The 18,148-nt window shown below is 39.5% G+C and overlaps 1 protein-coding gene across 1 annotated transcript; it reads left to right on the forward strand.

The window, feature by feature from the left end:
• Positions 1-230: 230 nt before the first annotated feature.
• On the forward strand, positions 231-5,910 carry cetn3 (centrin 3). The gene is made up of 5 exons (XM_003439473.5): positions 231-405; positions 1,612-1,747; positions 1,953-2,067; positions 2,188-2,379; positions 5,262-5,910. The coding sequence occupies exons 1-5, from the start codon at positions 389-391 to the stop codon at positions 5,303-5,305; spliced, it is 504 nt and encodes a 167-aa protein (XP_003439521.1). The 5' UTR covers positions 231-388; the 3' UTR covers positions 5,306-5,910.
• The last annotated feature ends 12,238 nt before the right edge of the window (positions 5,911-18,148 follow it).

Here is an 18,148-nt window from a genome sequence, read left to right on the forward strand (position 1 = left end):
ATACTTAAATATTTACTACATTTTAGGGACCTTTACGTGTTATAATCCTCGTAGTTTAAATGATTTGTATTGATTTGCAATACACGTGTGCACATCTACTGTATTGTTATCCAGTACAGCACACGTGTAGCTGGTGGCGATACTGCTCCGATCCGCTGCGATTGCACTAGAGGAAATATTAAAAAAAAAAAAAAAAAAAAAAAAGCAGCAGAAGAAGAAGAACACTAGCCAATCAGAAAGCAATTTGCTGCTGCCTGATGACCAGATACCAATAGGAAATGTGAATGTGAGCGCGGATAAACGGAATTGTTGTGTGTCGGCCTCGGTGAGATTGTATTTGGTGACAGTAATAAGAGTAATTGTTTCAGGGCCGTTAAATCCCCTCACAATGAGCCTGTCTCTGAGGTAAGCCGGTTTGTCGCAGTTATTCCAACATCCCTCATACCAGCGCACAGAGCTAGTCGCTAGCTCTTTCACATAAGAGGCGCTAGCATGTTAACTTTGCTGTGTTTGTTCGGGAGGGATATTGCATAGGAATTAGCTGGAGCTACTAATCAGTGTAGAGTCGACGTTAGCTGCTTACTGTTTTTTTTTTTTGTTTGTTTTTCTGAATGTGACTTGGACGACTACAATGCACTGTACTATAGGCCACATTTAGTTGCAAAACTACTGTTCAGATGCCACCCCTGTGCATCGTTTGTCTTTCATCCAATCCACTACAGACGTACACGTTCAGTAAGCATCGACCGCATAGCCACAGCAGAAAGTCATCAGTACCAGTACAAAGGAGCGTTTTTTCTCTTTTTTTTCTTAAACAAATGAGCATTCTTGACCAACATTGTTGCTGATTACATTTTATTCAGTGCACATACACTTTTGTGTATGTGTAGTGGAATTGTAAGGGGGAAACCTTATATTAAATATTATACATGGAGAATCTTGTGTTGAATTGGCACAGAAAGGGGGAAAAGGACCAAAAACAGAGAAAATCTAACCGAGGAAAGTAGCTGTATCAGCTGTCAGCCAAACACTTCACAGTGTTATGTGTATCTGACAATTAATGTTATAATGATACTACAGTCAATTTGTTTTGTTATGTTATTTTGTAATGTTATTGATATTTAGATAAACAGGTGTCAGAGTATTACTCTATCATGTGGTTAAGTTGCTGATAAATTAGATTTTACTGAATAAGTATTTGGTCGTAGATACTTCGTTACATTGCTAACGATATATGTACTGCACTCTGCTTGTGTTGCAAACACAGAGTGTAGATACTTGTAAACTTCAGTCTGTAAATAGTTACAGATTTTAAGTTCGTTTTCTCAGTTGTTAGGGTAAAACTGATCACAAGGCTGTGTACGTTGTCTAAACACTGAGTGCACTGCCTGCGTCTTTGTCTATTGTGTGTTTTGTCAGCCCTTTGCTACCTTCTTCTGTAAAGCTGTGGTGTTCTGCCATATGCTGTACAACATACTCTGTATTGAAGCTTTAATTTGGGGTAACAGCGGATAAATATGTCACTTAAGTTAAAGAAAAAAGTTTGCAATATGATTGCAGCTGAAACCTGTGTACATTTGTGTAACATATGCTGCATCTGTCTTTCTCCAGAACGGAGCTCATGGCAGACAAAACAAAGCGTAAGAAGAGGAGAGAACTCACTGAGGATCAGAAACATGAAATCAAAGAAGCATTTGAGTTGTTTGACACAGACAAGGACAAAGAAATTGACTACCACGAGCTGAAGGTGAGCACTGGATGATGAGAGGAAAACAAGTTTGACAGCCAAAAATAGTCCAGTGAAGCGGTATTTAATCTGCTGTGTATAGTATGTTAATATGTGCCATATGTCTGTCATAATGAACTCAAAAAGCAGTTTTTCCTCACATGTTTACATCTGCTGTGCTGCTGTAGGAATACAGAAACATCTCACTGTCACAAACTGTCAACAGGTGGCAATGCGTGCACTCGGCTTTGAAGTGAAGAAAGTGGATGTTCTCAAGATCCTTAAGGATTATGACAGAGAGGGAAATGGGAAAATAACATTTGAGGACTTCAGTGAAGTTGGTAAGTTTGCCTTCCCTGCATGTGCCCCTGTGCAGACAGGGACCAAGAGGAAGAAAATCTCTGACATCTTTAACTGAAGTGTTTCAGTAACTCTGATGCATGTTATGTATGGTTCTGCAGTGACTGATCGCATCCTAGAGCGAGACCCGAAAGAGGAGATCATGAAAGCCTTTAAGCTGTTTGATGATGACGAATCAGGAAAGATCAGTTTGAGGAACCTGAGACGTGTGGCTCGGGAACTTGGGGAGAATATCAGCGATGAAGAGCTCCGCAGCATGATCGAGGAGTTCGATACTGACGGAGATGGTGAAAGTAAGTCAGCACTTGCTCTTTTCTTCGACATTGACAATTATTGCTATACATTTAATCCCTAGAAGGGAAACGCGTTCAGTTTGTTTAAGTGAGCAGGAGTGGATGAACAGGACTTTTGTTTGTTTTGGTGTACGTACAAAAGAGGCCTATGAACTAGGGCTGCCACAAACGATTATTTTGATAGTCGATTAGTCACCGATTATTTTTGCGATTAGTCGACTAATCAGATCATGCATCCGTTGGACGTACAACGCACTAGCATGCATCTGCTCTTATATAACTATTATTAGCTTACAGCTTTAAGTGTTTAAGGTATGTACTAACTAAAAATAAAGATAAGATGATAGTTTATTAAATTTTAGTGAAATTTGCAGATTGTTTCAGTGAAGTTTAATAAACTCAGCCGTCTGCTCCTTGCTATCTAAAATATAACAGGACACCGGAGTATATTCTCGACCATCTCACACTTCTGATAATCAGTTGTCTGCTTGACGTTTATTCAGCTGTGTAAAAACTATAACTTTAATCTCAGCCAAACTGATTTACTCAGGAACAAATAAAATACTAAAAGAAGCCAAACAATAACATTTTTAAGTTTTCTAAGTGACTTATATATCGTTTTTAACCTGAGTAGCGAAAGACGGTGGTGATGTTTGAAAACGATTTGCCGGGAATCTGGTGCTCTCACTGGCTTCAATGAGCCTTGAATCCCGGCTAGCTATCGAGCTGGTGGGTAACAGACGTCTCCGAAAACGTCGGAGCGCTTTTGAAAATATGTGGTGTCTTGATAAACTGAGCAGATATTTGAGGTTTACACAGCTACATTCTCGCCTGAAAATATGTTAAATGTTTATTTTGTGACCCAGAAAGAATAATAAGAGTAATATTAAAACTAACTAGCGGCCGCCATTGTTGGAAACTGAGCAGGGCCGCACTATGAATTCTGGGACACAGCTTCTTCTTCGGAGTTTAACGGCAGCTGGCATCCTTCTTCATGCAGTGCTGCCATCTTGTGTTTCAGTCCGTTATTGCACTCTTAAATCCTACTACTTATTCCTGTGTCTTTTGGGATCTTACAAAGCTTCAAACGACGCGTCAACTATTAAATTAGTCGTCGACGATTTTGATAGGCGACGTAATCGTGACTCGTCAACTAATCGTGGCAGCCCTACTATGAACACCATTTATAAGGTGCTCGTATGGCGACACGACGTCAGGATACAGCAGTCAGACCTTGGATTGGAGTCACAGAAACGTGTCTGTTGTTTCCATTGCTGAGCTTGAAGGACCAATTTAAATGACAAGGGATTTCTAAAAATCACCCTGCAGTTCTTCAGCTGAGACACCTGAGTTAGAAAACACAAACACTGCAGTTGTCTTTTACTCGCGAGGGCAGTCATAGAGCGCTCATACTCACAGACTCGCGCTGTATCACTGTCTGCGTTCTTTATTTATACAAGCTTATGTGTGTACAAAGATAACAAAGTTATTCTAAGAACTCAGAGCTGAGGTTCCCCTTTTCTAAGTCTGTATGTTCCAGAAAAGGGGAAGCTGCTAATTGGTAAATAAGTTTATCATCACAAAAGTTATTAGGTACAAAGTCACGTAGACATGTGGTTTACTTAGTGATCCATAAAAAGAGCACATTTCATGTAGCTGATCACACTATGTACAATTTTCTTTTAACATATTTATCGTCAAGTAGTTTGGGAAAAATACATATCTTAATAGTTTTTTATCTTTACCGTGTACGACTCTGGCTACTGGAGCTCCTCTGAAAAAGAAAGCCTCAAATCTAAAAAAATTGTTTGTGGTTCTGTTAAGCACTATTGAGTCAATCATTCTTTAAACTTACTTAATAATGACTTCATGAGATTTTAAGTTAAAGATAGCGCTCTTTCTTTTCTCTTCCCTGTGAAACACAGCAGCTGGACCTGTAGCTAGCAACACACTGTGAGACAAACTGCACATAGTTTGTGTGCTTGTTGGACTGATAGAAACCTTGCATTTGAAATTACCTGACACAAATAGCTCGAACCAAATACATTAAAGCAAAAGTAATGAACCTGTTTTGAGTAAAAGTAAAAAGAAGTTGGAAAGATAAATACTGAAGTAGAGCAAAGATACCTGAAAATTGTACTTAAGCACAGTAATAAAGTATTTTTTACTTTGTTACTACTTCCTACCTTTGGAAGCTAGGTTGCACAGAGAGATGGGGGTGCTTGATTTAAATGCCTGCATGTCAGGAAAATGTGAAGAAACAAGCAAAAATGTAAATTAAGCAGCATCTGGCTGCATTTCAGTGATTTTGTGGACTGCAAAGCTTAGTGCAGAATTGATTAAATGGCTAAAGTGATACCCTTTCCATTTTCATTGTAGGGGGACAAAAGGTTTCAAACTGAATGGCAGAGATATAGAAATGTCTGCATGTTCCACTTTTTTTTTTTTTAAACCACTACAGTTTAAAACAAACAAACAAAAAACCATTTGGGCAATCAGCTACCAGAACCTTTTCTGTAATTTTATTTCTTACAATTTAAGTCCAAAGACTCTGTTGACAGATTTCTTTCTTTGTCACAGCAGCTGTTTCTTTGTCATGTAAAAGAACATAAATTATGTAACATGTTTACACTGTCAGAAAGAGGAGTTTCACTGCTCCAGCCCACTTAAGGTCAAAGTGGGCTGAACAGAGAAGCTGTAGTCAAAATAAAAGAATTTAAATAAACGAGATAAAAAGATTACAAGAAATTCATATATACACATACATGCAAAAACGAAAGGTTTTTTGTATTTTAGAGAACTGAAACTGTCATTTTTAAAACTTTTTTCTTTTGTTTTTGGTGCTCTCATTGACTGACTGGACTTGTTTACCCCCTTTCCAGTAAACCAGGAGGAGTTCCTTGCAATTATGGGCGGGGACTCCTGATGAGGGATTTCTCTGTTGCTGAGGACTTCTTGGTTGGATTGGTTGTCCAATTTGTGAGCAGTTAAGCGACTTGACTGTCAACAAGGACGCACAGCTTCCTCTGAAGCATCGCAGGTGGACAGAAGTTGTTTCATTGACCCTGAGGGTTGTACTTGAGTCATTCCATAAAAGCACTGAACTGTGTGACAGATTCAACGTCAGCCAAACTCATTTCTTATTGAAGGTGAAAGTTAAAGTATCAATATCATGCTAGTCTTTAAAATGAGCTAATCATTGTTGAGTTTTTTTGTTGGGTTTTTTCCCCCATGTCATACCATCTTTGTTAAATATGTAATGTGTTTTGCAACCATTTCGCACCTTTCTGTAATTAGATCCTGTAAAAAGATCTTTTCACTCTTTTATAAACACATTAATTTACTGTTGGGGAAAATAGAGACAAATAGGAGTAAAATGTTGTTGCTTTTATCAGAAGTGTCTGTATATTGTAAAGGACACACATATTTCATAAATGGCTATTTTGAATGGTTGTATTTCCAGTTTACATGTGCATGTTCAAGTGTTCTATTTATTTTTGACACAATAAACTGGTTTCCCAGTAAGTCACACCATTTTTACCATTTTACTTTCTCTGAGTGCTGGTAAGTGTGTCTCTGTTGTGGGACCTAGTTTTTAGTGATGGCCAAATGAAGCCTTGTGAAGTATTGAAGGTTTTATTGAAAAATGGTTCATTACTCGAACCTTTTCAACACAGTCGTCTTTAGTGACATCTGGTGGGCAAAAATATGATGAACACCTTAAATCTACAACTTACAATGAACTACTTGCGCACTCTACAGAGCTGAATTGACAGCTTCTGTTTGATATCATGTGACAGTTCTGTCTGATATTGGGCTGACATGGTGCTTTGTTTAAACATGTGCCATAGCGTGTTCTGCTTTTGCTTGTGACTTCTTTAAGTTTTTTACTAATAAAAAAAACAAACACTATAAGATGTACAACACAACCTTATAATAGGTGTCTTGTGCTGTGAGGTCCCTGGCTCCACGTGATTATATAATTAGCCAATGGACAAGTACGCTTATATATATAATATACTGTAACTTCTCTAATTAGAGCTATAGTATGTGTACTTCTTATGTACATTTTAGACCTGGGAGCAGAACTGCTGATAAACTGGTTTTTATTTAGGAATAGGCAGAGCGTCCACTCTTCCTGGCTTTATGTCTGTAATTATGTCACACACTGGTTTGCTATCACACAAAATCACCACCAAAACACAGCATAAATCCCACCAATGATTCAATTCCTTAAAAACCACTAAATCAAGTACTGAAGCAGTTGCATGCCAAATGAAGCTTTGATCATGTCATTGATCATGTGACTCTTTCAGACAAACAAAGCCTCGACACAATGTTTCTGAAGCAGTGTGTTGATTTTTTTTTTTTTTTTTTTTTGACACTTCAGCTTCAAACGCGCCATCACTTCTAGTTGGTGTTCATATTTGGTACTGGAAGTTAGTGGTAGCTTAGTTGGGGTTCTCTGCCATTTCCTCTTTATGTGAACCTTTTCTTCTGTTTTGTGGCCAGGCACAGGCATAGTACTTTTTCTTTGGTCTTTACCTAGAATTTAGTGTGTTCTTCTTTTTCCAGGAGGAGTGAGGTTTTTGTTTCTTGTTTTGGCCTTGGAGATCCTGAAAATTAATATGCTTCCTTTTCCTCTCCTAGTTAAGTTAACAGTGTAAAGAATTTGTAAATGTTTTTTTTGGAAATTGTAAAATCTTTGACACTGTTTCTAGTCTGAGCTTACATATAGCTCGTGCTGTTGCCCTTGTTGTGTTGCACCCCTCATGAACCCTAGACTTTGCAGATAAGGGGGGACGGTCATAAGGATATCGGCCCTCTGCCGGGGACTCTCTAAACATGTTTTAGCCTGTGGGCTCGGGTGTTCAGTTCAGGTCATACGATACAGAAAGTGGACTCCATTTTCTTAATTTTGGTTGTTTTGCAACCAAAGAAATGAGGGCTATTTTTGATCTTCTCGCTGGGTACCAATTTGTGGTTGACAAGCCATTAGCCAATGAGCATGCAGTTTCAGTAAGAGCTGACCCTGTTCATCGCATCTGGTTTCGAAACACCAAAATGATGTCCTGCTAGCTATATCCATACTATACTGTAATGTGACTGGGATGAGCTTTGAACTCTTCTTCACTGATCCAACATGAATGACTGATATGAGGTGTGCATGACTGCACAACCAGTGAGACTGTGGATCTTGATTAAAAGGAAGTAGTGGATATTTAACGTGTGTGAGCAGGGAGCAGGATGTTACATGGTTCAGCTGTGCCCTCCTCTGGAGGGTGGGTGTTGTTCAGCTGCTTAGGGCTGCCGGTAACAGTGAGGGGATTGGTTGTTCATGTATTAAGAGTGGAGGCTTGTTGCATCGCTCGACTTCCAACCAGGGCCACTTCATAGTTGAGTGATGCCTTACTCAATTATGTAGAGACTTGCTGTGGGATTTAGGAGGGATTTCACTGTGTTCAACTGAAAAAAAGCTAAGCATTTTCCTTGCATTTTCTGTGGTTGTTTTAATCACCAGTTATTGCAATACTGTCTATGCTCATGAGAGATGACTAATAAAAACAAATTTGGGCATAGATGTCAGTCCATCCATTCTATGTAGCAAAAATAAAGGGCATGTCTACTTATTTTTTATGTAGTTAAATACGGGCTAAAAAGGCAAGGCTTGTGGAGTGGGTACTGAAGACTGTTTCACTCTGGAAATTAAGCATGACATTTTGAGCATCGATTGTTAATCTCTTAACAGTTTATTTCTTTTTTAACCTCTCAGCCTTAAAATGCTGAAGGGGCAGGTGTGGACACCCAAATCTGTGAAAATGAATGGTAAGTGGTTTTTAAAATTTAAGTTTTCTAACATTTAGTGGGAAGTCCTCCTTTACTAGTAGCATATGTGATAGCATGGGATATCAAATATCTCCTGTATCTGTGCTCATGGGAGTGGAGCTGAAAAAGATGGCACAGTCCCTTGTGGAGCTCCTGTATGCACATCAGACATTTACTTGCATACTGTGCGGCTTATCTCTTTAGCAGTGGGTGAGGTGTGGGGTGTACATAGTTTTTCACAGGACTCTGTAGTCCTGTGAAAAACTTTCCACATGGCTGCATAGCAATATTCAAGGTCATGTTAGTTACACTAAATTAGGCCATACCTTTGCCTCGTGTACATTGCCTTGTAGTGGAATAAAATGACAATCAAAGTTAATGGTACACAATATAATTGATGCAGACTAATATAGCAAAACCACAAATTACTACAAAAAAGCAGAGTATTTGGTACCAGTTACTTAAAATAATATGTAAATCCAATAGGTCTCCTGGCTCAGCAGTTATGAATAAAGCAGACAAAGTGGACTCTAACACAGAATGCACATTCACATGCAGTAGTTTTGTACAGCCTTCCTGCTGTACTTCGGCTGCCCACAAGATGGAGTGACGTGTGACAGCACGTTATGAACCTGATCACTGCATGCACTCTGTGTCCTTCAGGTCTTTGTGAGACAAGTGTGAGCACTGCTTCTGATAAAGTTTACATTTTAATTTTATTGTATACTTTTTATGTAAAAATTAAAATTAAAAAAAGAGGACAGTGGACACATTAAAATTTTAGTTCAGGTGCTTGGCATGAGTGTGATTAACAAACTGGAAATGATGTCATAGCATAAAGGCACTCTTCGCCAAAGCAGCTCATGTTTAAAACAATAAAGGACACCTTCCATACTGACTATAATAATTAGAGACTGCTAAGAAATCTCATCTCATAATGTGATGTATGTGATAAAATAGTAACGGCAGTTAGTCAAGGCCTTTGTCACACACTGCACTTGTGATGCAGAATACTGCCCATAGAGCTTTTGGGCGGATCCTCATGAACCCCGTCACTTGACTCCCCACAGGCCTTTACATATTGGTTTGAATGAAGGCCTCTGGATAGCATTGCTTCACACTTCATCTGTCCCAGCCCCCATCAAGTACTCAGACGATTAAGAGGATTGGGGTTGAATAACCCAGTGTGCTGTGGTACTACCTTGTGCCAGTGAGTAAAGGATTCTGTGGTTTTTCTCTTGAGCAGTAGAGTCGAAGTCTGTAAATGGGACAAATGTAAGTGATGCTGTAAAAGGCTAAGAAACAAAGTATTGTATGTATGTACACGACTAGGCTGAAGGTCATCACTAATGTTGATTATATGAACGTGCATGTGGTTATCGCAGTGAGACCCTGAGCTTAGCCTTCCTCTGGTACATGCTCAGCTGTCACGTCCTGGACTGGAGCAGCACATGCTCTAGAAATAACCCAACCTAGTTCCTTCCTAGTTACAACCTCAAAGCCGCCCCCCTGTGGTTTCCACTATATGACTTTCTGCACTCACTCTCTTATATTGCTAGTAGTAATCTGTGCTGATGAGAATTTCTAAAAATGCATCAGATGGGAGACCAAGGTCTTATTGCTTTGTGGTTGGGGGTAAAAGCGTAGGTTACCTGTGGTTCCACATGTAGATAATGGGCTTAGTTAAAAAGCTTTCTGGTTTCTATGAGAAGTAGATGGTTTAAGATGGTTTAATCGGGCCTTGCTTGAATTCATGTAAATAGTCTGTGAAGTCAGCAAACCATCTGATAAAATGTAATCTTGAAATAATTGCATAGGATCAAATAATTTAGGTCTTTATTCAGTTATTAACTGCATTTGTGAAAAAAAAAGTCTTAGACAATAATGATCGGCCTTACAACATTATTACCAACGAATGAAAATGGGCCTCTTGCACAGCATTCTGTGGTTTTATCTTGTCTACTTTGTCATAATGGTTAAAAACAGATGCTTCGTATGGGACACATCAGTGAGACTAACATGTTAGAATCGTTTTGAGGACTCAAAACAAGTCCTTCACTAGATGCTCCTCCATTTTTGTCTAATATTTGGTTGTACTGAAATATACTGTATGGCTGTTCAGTTCAGTTGCTTCAGGTGCTCTGCTGGGCTCTTTTTCCATTGGTTCCATCAAGATCGCCAGAGGTCTCTGTTTTACAACAGCCATAGAATTCTGATGTTCATCTGGGTGTTAGGAGATGCCATAAGCAACTGGACTGAAACACTGGCAAATCAGGGGCTTGCTGCAAAAACATGAAACATGTCTGCAATGGATGATATTCTTCTGAGCTAATACTTGATGAATCTTTCTTGTTCCTGTGATGGGTTTCAATGGTTGCATGAATATAGTGTCATAAGATATAATGATAATGTAGTGTAAGTGTCTGCCATCCACAATGTCCTCACCTCTCAGCACAACGCGGTCTGCACATCTCTTCACTGTCGCCCCAATGCCATCTGGGGCACCCTTGCCATGGGATGTAGGGAATTCCATGTTGCATTCTTGAATATCAGTTGGAGGAAGGACAGCAAAACTGTTTGCTTTGACCATTAGACCAGAAGTGAATAATGTGGCAATTTGGCATAAATATCTTTCAGGATATGATCCACGTCGGTCCATATGGCTGCTGCATCCTGGTGCTTGGACTCTGAAGTTGTGAAGAACCCTGCCTTTTCATGTTTGGTGTAAAACCTGCCTGTGTGAAGTGTTATCTGTAGGAGGTTTTGTCCACAATGGTAGGGTTGTGCTTCTGAGCTGAATTTACATTTCCAGGCCTCAGAAGTCGACATGCACAATAACTGTTGTTTCATTGCAACTTCTTATGTTCCTGTACTCCTCGTGTTTGATTTTGAAGTAGGTGGACATGGGTGGTTGTTTCACTTCTTAATTTGTCTTGGTTAAGAACCATAAACTCTGACAGAGTGCTAGTATGTTTCTGAAGTTTGGTGTTAAAGTGAGCTCCATCTTCTGTTCGCCTTTGAATGCTTTAATCTCTTTGTAATGCATTTTTTCGAGTTATGTATCTTAATGATTCAGCAGGCACTACAATACTTTAATTTTGGTGATAAATGGCAGACAAATATTAACAAATATTTTACTAAATAAAATATTTGTTTGGAATAATGCTTTGTTTAGTTGGATTTGTGTATATCTGTTTGGACAAAACCAGACCAGTATTTAAATTTGTATGTCAAATGCCTCAAAACTCTGATGGGAAACCAGTGTCAGAGTTCAGATCTGGTGCCCACTTGTCAGTCATTAGGCGAGCTATCCCAACTATGTGACAACAGTTACCCTCTAACCCCGACAGGAGAACATGGGAGGAAAGACCGCTGGACTATTTACTGTTGTGCTTGGTTATATCTGAATGAAAATACACTTTATATATATACTATTTAAAAAAAGAAAACATAAGACAAATTTTACTAATGAGTAAATAAAAAGCTGGGGGGAACGTTTTAAAAAGTCTTTTTAATATTTGTTTTTATGTCACATCTGTGACAGTTTTGATACATTACTATTTAATACACCAAGTCAAAAAAAGGAAACTATATTGAATCAAAAATTTAAACATTTTGAAAATTCTGGATTAGACTGTAAAACAAGTCAAAAAGTTAAAGTACATACAAGTAAGTTAAATCAAATGGTTACAAATTTAAGACTGTGATGTATAGCTATTGCTTAAACATTAAATATGTAAACGAAAATGTGGTCGGTGGGTTTTTTGCAGCTTATGAAGGCGAAAAGGGCAGTTAATCATGGATGGACAAAGTTGGGTATCATTTGCATAGCATTGAAAATGTATGCTATGCCTTTTAATCGGTCATATGTCAACAGAATTGGTCAGAGTTTGGATACAGTTCTTGCCTTATGTTTGCGTCCTCTCTCTTGCTCCCTCGTCGTGTCTCTGTGCATGACTCAGTGTTAGCGATTTCCTGTTTTATTTTGGTAGTCCTTGTCCTGTGTGGTTCATGTTCAGTTTTGTTTCCCCTTGTCATTCAGTTCAGCTGCATTCCCATGTGCCTCCACTTCCCCTAATCACCTGCCTGTGTATTTATTGTCTCAGTCTCACCTTGTCACTTGTCCGATCATCAAGTCAACTTTCCTTCATGTCCTGTCTCCTAGCATCTCTAGTTTAATTTCCTTGTTCCCTTTTGCTTTTTGTGTTTTTTGCCTTATTTTTATACTGGTCATCAAGTTTAACAAAAACAAGCTGTTTTATCAACACCTGCCTGTGAGTTGACATTTGGTTCCTTTACTCCACAACGCCTGACATGCGTTCCTGTAGATCATGACATACAGCTGGATCAGGTGACCCTGAATCCTCACTTAGTTACACTGCAATAAATATAGGCTGCTGGGGGATTCCCATGTGTTTGATTCAGTAACCTTTTTCAGTCACTATGTGTTTATACACCACTGTGCATGTAATCATTAGTTCTTATTAATCCTTTTCCAAAGTGTGTCTTTGTGATTTGGCATTATACAAATAGAATTTGAATTGAATAACTATCAGGTAATTCAACAGAGGGCGTGCTCTGGATAAAGCATTTTAATGTCTTATTTCATAGCATAATCTCATCTAAATGTTTCTAAATAAATTGGCGACACAGAACACCACTGTCCATCCTTGAAGCCAACAGCATGTCTGTTGGCTTCGAGGATGGACAGTGGTCTCCAACTCCAACAAACACACATCACCTGAAGGACACAAAGGGAGGTACACAAATAAACACATAATTTTGCTGTGAGTGTTACACACACAGAAGACCCAGGAGACCCGAGCCATTGGCAACACCTCAAGAGGGCTGAAGACCCAAGGCCACACATCATGTTGACAACTATGCGCTCACCCCAGCAGAGGGAAGAGGGAGGCCAATTGTGAATTGTAACAGGAACATAAAGTGATAATATATCACTGAGAGAGCCAAAACCAAGTAATGGCCCTTGAGACAATATTTTTGTTATGTTTTTTGCACAAGTGAAGACGATGAATTCACAAAATTGTTTTTTAATGGTCTTAAATGCCATATCTGTGTTTCATTTTGGGTGTGGTTTATGGCTCAGCTGCAGGGGAGGGGCGGGATCAGGGGACAGCGCCAAGGAAGGCTGGCTGGCACAGCTGATACCTGTCACGCTAACCACACCTTCCCCATTTCAGTACCTGCTGGGGCCTGGAGGTTTGAGCCCTGTGGTGTGAGCCGAGCTGGAGCAGAAGGCTGAAAAGCTGCACATACTGAGCTAAAAAATAAATAAAAATCACTGCCATCCAAACTGCCGAGCACCAACTCCTCCTTTTTACACACACTTGCAAATAGCTTACTGAGCAGCAGTGACACAGGGAAAAGTGAGACGCAAACCAGAAACAGACTGTTCACCTTCAAATAAAAAGTAGTGCCTTTTCAATTCATTTTTATTTATTTATTTTGTTTCTATGACTCTTCTACCTCAACTCAGAAGTCGGGAAAACTCACAGATCTTTTTTATGAACAGCTGGTTGTTCTGGACTATGGGAATAAATGGCATTTATGATTCTGACCACTTGTTCTTGTGCCCAAGGCATGACAGGCCTCCTGCGATGCGATATAATGCTACCTAATACGGTTCTAGTCCTGGCTGGGGCATTTTTGCATGGAGTTTGTATTCTCTTTGTGTGGACTTCCTTCAGGCAGTCAAGTTTCTTCCCAGAGATATGCATGCTAAGTAAATGGTACTAAATAGGAGGACAATTTTGCAACTAATTAATTAAATAATTGACAATAGGCCAGTAGCATAATTGGGTATAAAAAGAGCATCTTGGAGTTTCAGAGAAGTAACGATGGGCAGAAGTTCACCAGCGTGGCTTTGTAGTAGAAGAGTGCTGAACTAGGCTGCCTGCAGTCCAGACCTTTCATCAACTGACAACATTTGGAGCATCATGAAACCAAAAATGGGACAATGAGAAGCCAGAATCCTTTATCGGGCAAGAATTGAACAACATTCCTCTCCCAAAAGTCCAGCACCTGCTCTCCTCATTCCCCATGGACATGGGGACAGTATGGACAGTTGTTAAAAGAAGGGATGCTAAACAATGGGAAACATGGCTTCATCCCAACTTTTTGAGATTTTCTTGCATTTAAATTCAAAATGAGCACATATTGGTCATAAAATGGTACACTTTCTCAGTTTAAACATTTGATTTTTTTTTCTGTTCTTTTGTGAATAAAATATTGATTTATAAGATTCTAAAATCATTGCTACTCATCTCAACTCTTTTGGAACTGTGATGGAACTGTGGAGAGTTAGACAATATCTGTGCTATGCATGCTTTATATATTCACCATCCACCCCAACCACCTCTTAATCAAATACTGGATTTTAAAGCAGTGAATATGATTCTGAGACTAATGACTTTACATACAGTATTATGTTGTTCAGCAATTCTTTGCAATAAAGTATTTCATAAATTGTATTGTATAAGATAAAAGAAATGGTTAATGCTGATGGAGGAGCTGGAGGAAAACGCAGACACAGACATGAGGAGGGAATGTCTTGACACACGCAGTGGATTGTGGACTATGCTTGGCAGCTGGGTGAAGATGGATTTGTTTTCACACGCTCATGGATTTCACGGTAACTTCATCTCTCGACATCCCAGCTTCACCCAGCCACACTGCTGTGGACCCTCAATGGCACTGAAAGAAAAAACCAAATTCCTCCTAACAACATTGTAGTTTCCATACATTTGATCATTTTATTGGAATTTGGTAAAGTGATGGAGTGACTTTTCTATTACAGTGGCACATACTTTGCAATAAAGCACACAAAAAAGTTGTAGTTGGACAAAAATAAAACTTGCCTCTAGTAATATCATTTTTAGGATTATCTGTACACATTTGTTCTCTTCATAGTAAGCTAACTTCTTCTTTCTTTGCTTGTTCTTTGTTCTTTCTTGTTCTTTTCTTTGCATATGTTTATTTTAATGTAAGCACATTTTTCTTTTTACTGGTTGGGGGGCTTGCTGTTCTTGTTAATAACCGGTGGTGTACCCCTGCTATGCGCCTATTGTGGGGAGGGAGCCTGTGACCACTAGGAGTATTAGGAGGTGGTTAGAGGAGGTCTTAGCAGAACAGCAGAGCTGTTTTGAGGTTGCAGACTGGGAGACACTCTGTGAACCTCACCTTAAGGACATTAATGGGCTTATTGAGTGTATCACTGAGTACATAACCTTCTACATCGACTCCATTTTCCCAGCTCGGACTGTCCGTTGTTACCCAAATAACAAGCCGTTGGTGACTGAGGACATCAAATCACTCCTGAATGACAAGAATGGGGCCTTCAGAGTGGGCAATAAAGAGGAGGTAGCCTTACCCCTACAGCCTTACCTGTAGTCAACCAGCCACACCACTCTCTTTCCACATTGCACCATAGCCTCCTGTGAAAGTCCTGACACTCCTTCCCCACATTTAACTTTCATTTATGACCAAGTTCAGAGACAAATGAGAAGACTCCACTCAGGCAAGTCTACTGGAACAAAAGAGGTGAGTCCCCGTGTCCTTAAGGCCTGTCCCCCCAGCTTTGTGGAGTCTTTCATAAACTGTTCATGATGAGTCTGAGTCATTCCTGACACCACGTCCCAGTGGCCCCCAGGATTACAGACCTTTGGCACTGACTACTGGGTTGTGGTTAACTGCTTTATCACGTAGTGTGAGCTGAGTCATCTGCAGCTCGACATGACGAAGATCAAAGAATTGATTGTGGACTTTAGATGGACCAGGAAACCTGTGACCCCTGTTTCAATCCAAGAGGTTGATGTGGAGGACTATAAATATCTTGAGTACACACTGACTCTCTCTATTTTAGAATAGAATAGAATAGAATAGAATAGAATAGATCAGCCTTTTATTGTACATACATGTACAACAAAATTGTGGGGGTTTTAGTTTTAGTTTTTTGCTTTTTTTAGAATAGAATAATTTTTTTGAGATGGTTGAGGTCTTTTAACATCTTTCAGACAATACTCAGGATTTTCTATGAGTCTCTCTTGGCAAGTTCCATCCTCTATGCCGTTGCATGCTGGGGCAGCAGGATGAGGGTCGCAGATGCCAACAGACTAAATAAACTGATCCGCAGGGCCAGTAACGTTGTGGGGATAGAGTTGGACACCCTTAATATGGTGTCAGAGAGGTGGATGTTGTCCAAGATAAAGACAATGCTGGACAATACCTCTCACCCACTCCATGACCTGCTGGCCAGTCACAGGATCATGTTCAGAGAGACACTGAGTGGCACCACTGAAAGATCTCCACTGATTTCCCTGTTCAACTGCTCTATCTAATGTACAGTACATACTGCAATAGTTACACCCTTTTGCACATCTTCTACAGTGAAAATAACAAGTAGCAAAGTTGTACAGTTTGCAGTAAAATGTCAGTCATATATATTCTGTATTATTGTAATTGAGCTATTTGTATATATTAGACTATTTCTTAAATTTTGTAACTTATATATGTAACTTATACTCAATTGAATTTTCAATTCAATTTAATTTTATACAGCGCGAAATCACAACAACAGTCACCTCAAGGCGCTTTATATTGTACCTTTTTTTTAACTTTTTTTTATATGTTGTACATATATTGGATATATATTGTATTATTTAATTTAGTTCAGTCTTTTACTGTTCTTATTGTCTTAGAGGAACTGTAGTCACATAATTTCCTTAGAGATTATTAAAGTATTGATTCTGATTCTGATGAGACATTACAGCACATGTAAAACACTGAGAGGCAATGTGACGCATGGGGATGTGTGACTTTCAAGAGCCCTGGGTCATTAGTGTTTATTAAGGATATCAGAGACAACAGAAGCAGCCTGGTGAATTTTCAAGTATATAAGTTCAAACTTTATGCTCACACTCAACATACGCAGCAAAGTTGACCGGACAGAACTCCAGGCTCATGAGAACATAACAAAGAGAAACTGCCTTGTTTGATGAAATCGCAGTCATCAACTGAATACAAAAGCAATCACAAAGTTATTAATGTTAATGGTAGTACCAAACAATATTATATAGGCCAGTGTTGTATATGCTAATGTGTAGTTCAAACCCTGAGTTCTTGCCATGATGTTAGTCACCACTATCTTTATCATCCAGCCTGTTTAACATTGTGTGTGTGACAGGCTGTTGAAAAATAGGAGTACATATGATATTTTAGTTGATATTATAGTATTCAAATTCTTATCACCAGTGGTTGTTTTTAAATGTAATGGAACCAACTAGTAAATGTATGATTTTGTGATAACTCTAATTTCCATCTAAAATTTCAATGAATCTGCTTTGAAATAGTTGTCTCCAGTCTAGAAACAAGTAGGGCTGTTGTCTTTGGGGTTTTCAGACACTCAGCCTGCACCCATGTCTGTTTCATAGACTAAGGAATTCAACCAAACACGCTTGTCCCCTTTCCTCCCTCTGCTCACAAGTGACAGGAGTGGACAGCTGAGGTAATCCTCTGCTGCAGATGCTTGGAGTGCTGATATCTACGACATGCTCAGAGGTTTGATCACTCTCTCTATCTCTCTGTAATGTGTAGAGCCGATGGTCTATGGGAAGTAATCCAGGGCTCTTACACCACGGCCCATGTAGGCTTCTGAGTGTCAGCAACACATTTCTGTCTCTGCAGCACGCACACACACACACACACACACACACACACACACACACACACACACACACACTGGTACCATCTGTGACAACTCAAATCTAAATATACCATGAGTGATAACAACAGGTGAGCCTGCTCCTTCACATACATACACTCAGCTGGCTTGGACATAGGGGGTCACTGGGTGTGTGTGTGTGTGTGTGCAACTGTGTGTGGTGGTGGAATGGAGTGGGCGGTGTTTGAGTGTGTGGGCTATCTG

The sequence above is a fragment of the Oreochromis niloticus genome, linkage group LG7 (genome assembly GCF_001858045.2).
Source record: "Oreochromis niloticus isolate F11D_XX linkage group LG7, O_niloticus_UMD_NMBU, whole genome shotgun sequence".
NCBI lineage: Eukaryota > Metazoa > Chordata > Actinopteri > Cichliformes > Cichlidae > Oreochromis > Oreochromis niloticus.

What these genes read in the sequence shown, in the direction of transcription:
- cetn3 (XM_003439473.5), top strand. An exon ending in TTGACTACCACGAGCTGAAG is followed by an intron (nt 1,748 to 1,952) that starts GTGAGCACTGGA and finishes AACTGTCAACAG; the next exon opens with GTGGCAATGCGTGCACTCGG. An exon ending in TACTGACGGAGATGGTGAAA is followed by an intron (nt 2,380 to 5,261) that starts GTAAGTCAGCAC and finishes CCCCCTTTCCAG; the next exon opens with TAAACCAGGAGGAGTTCCTT.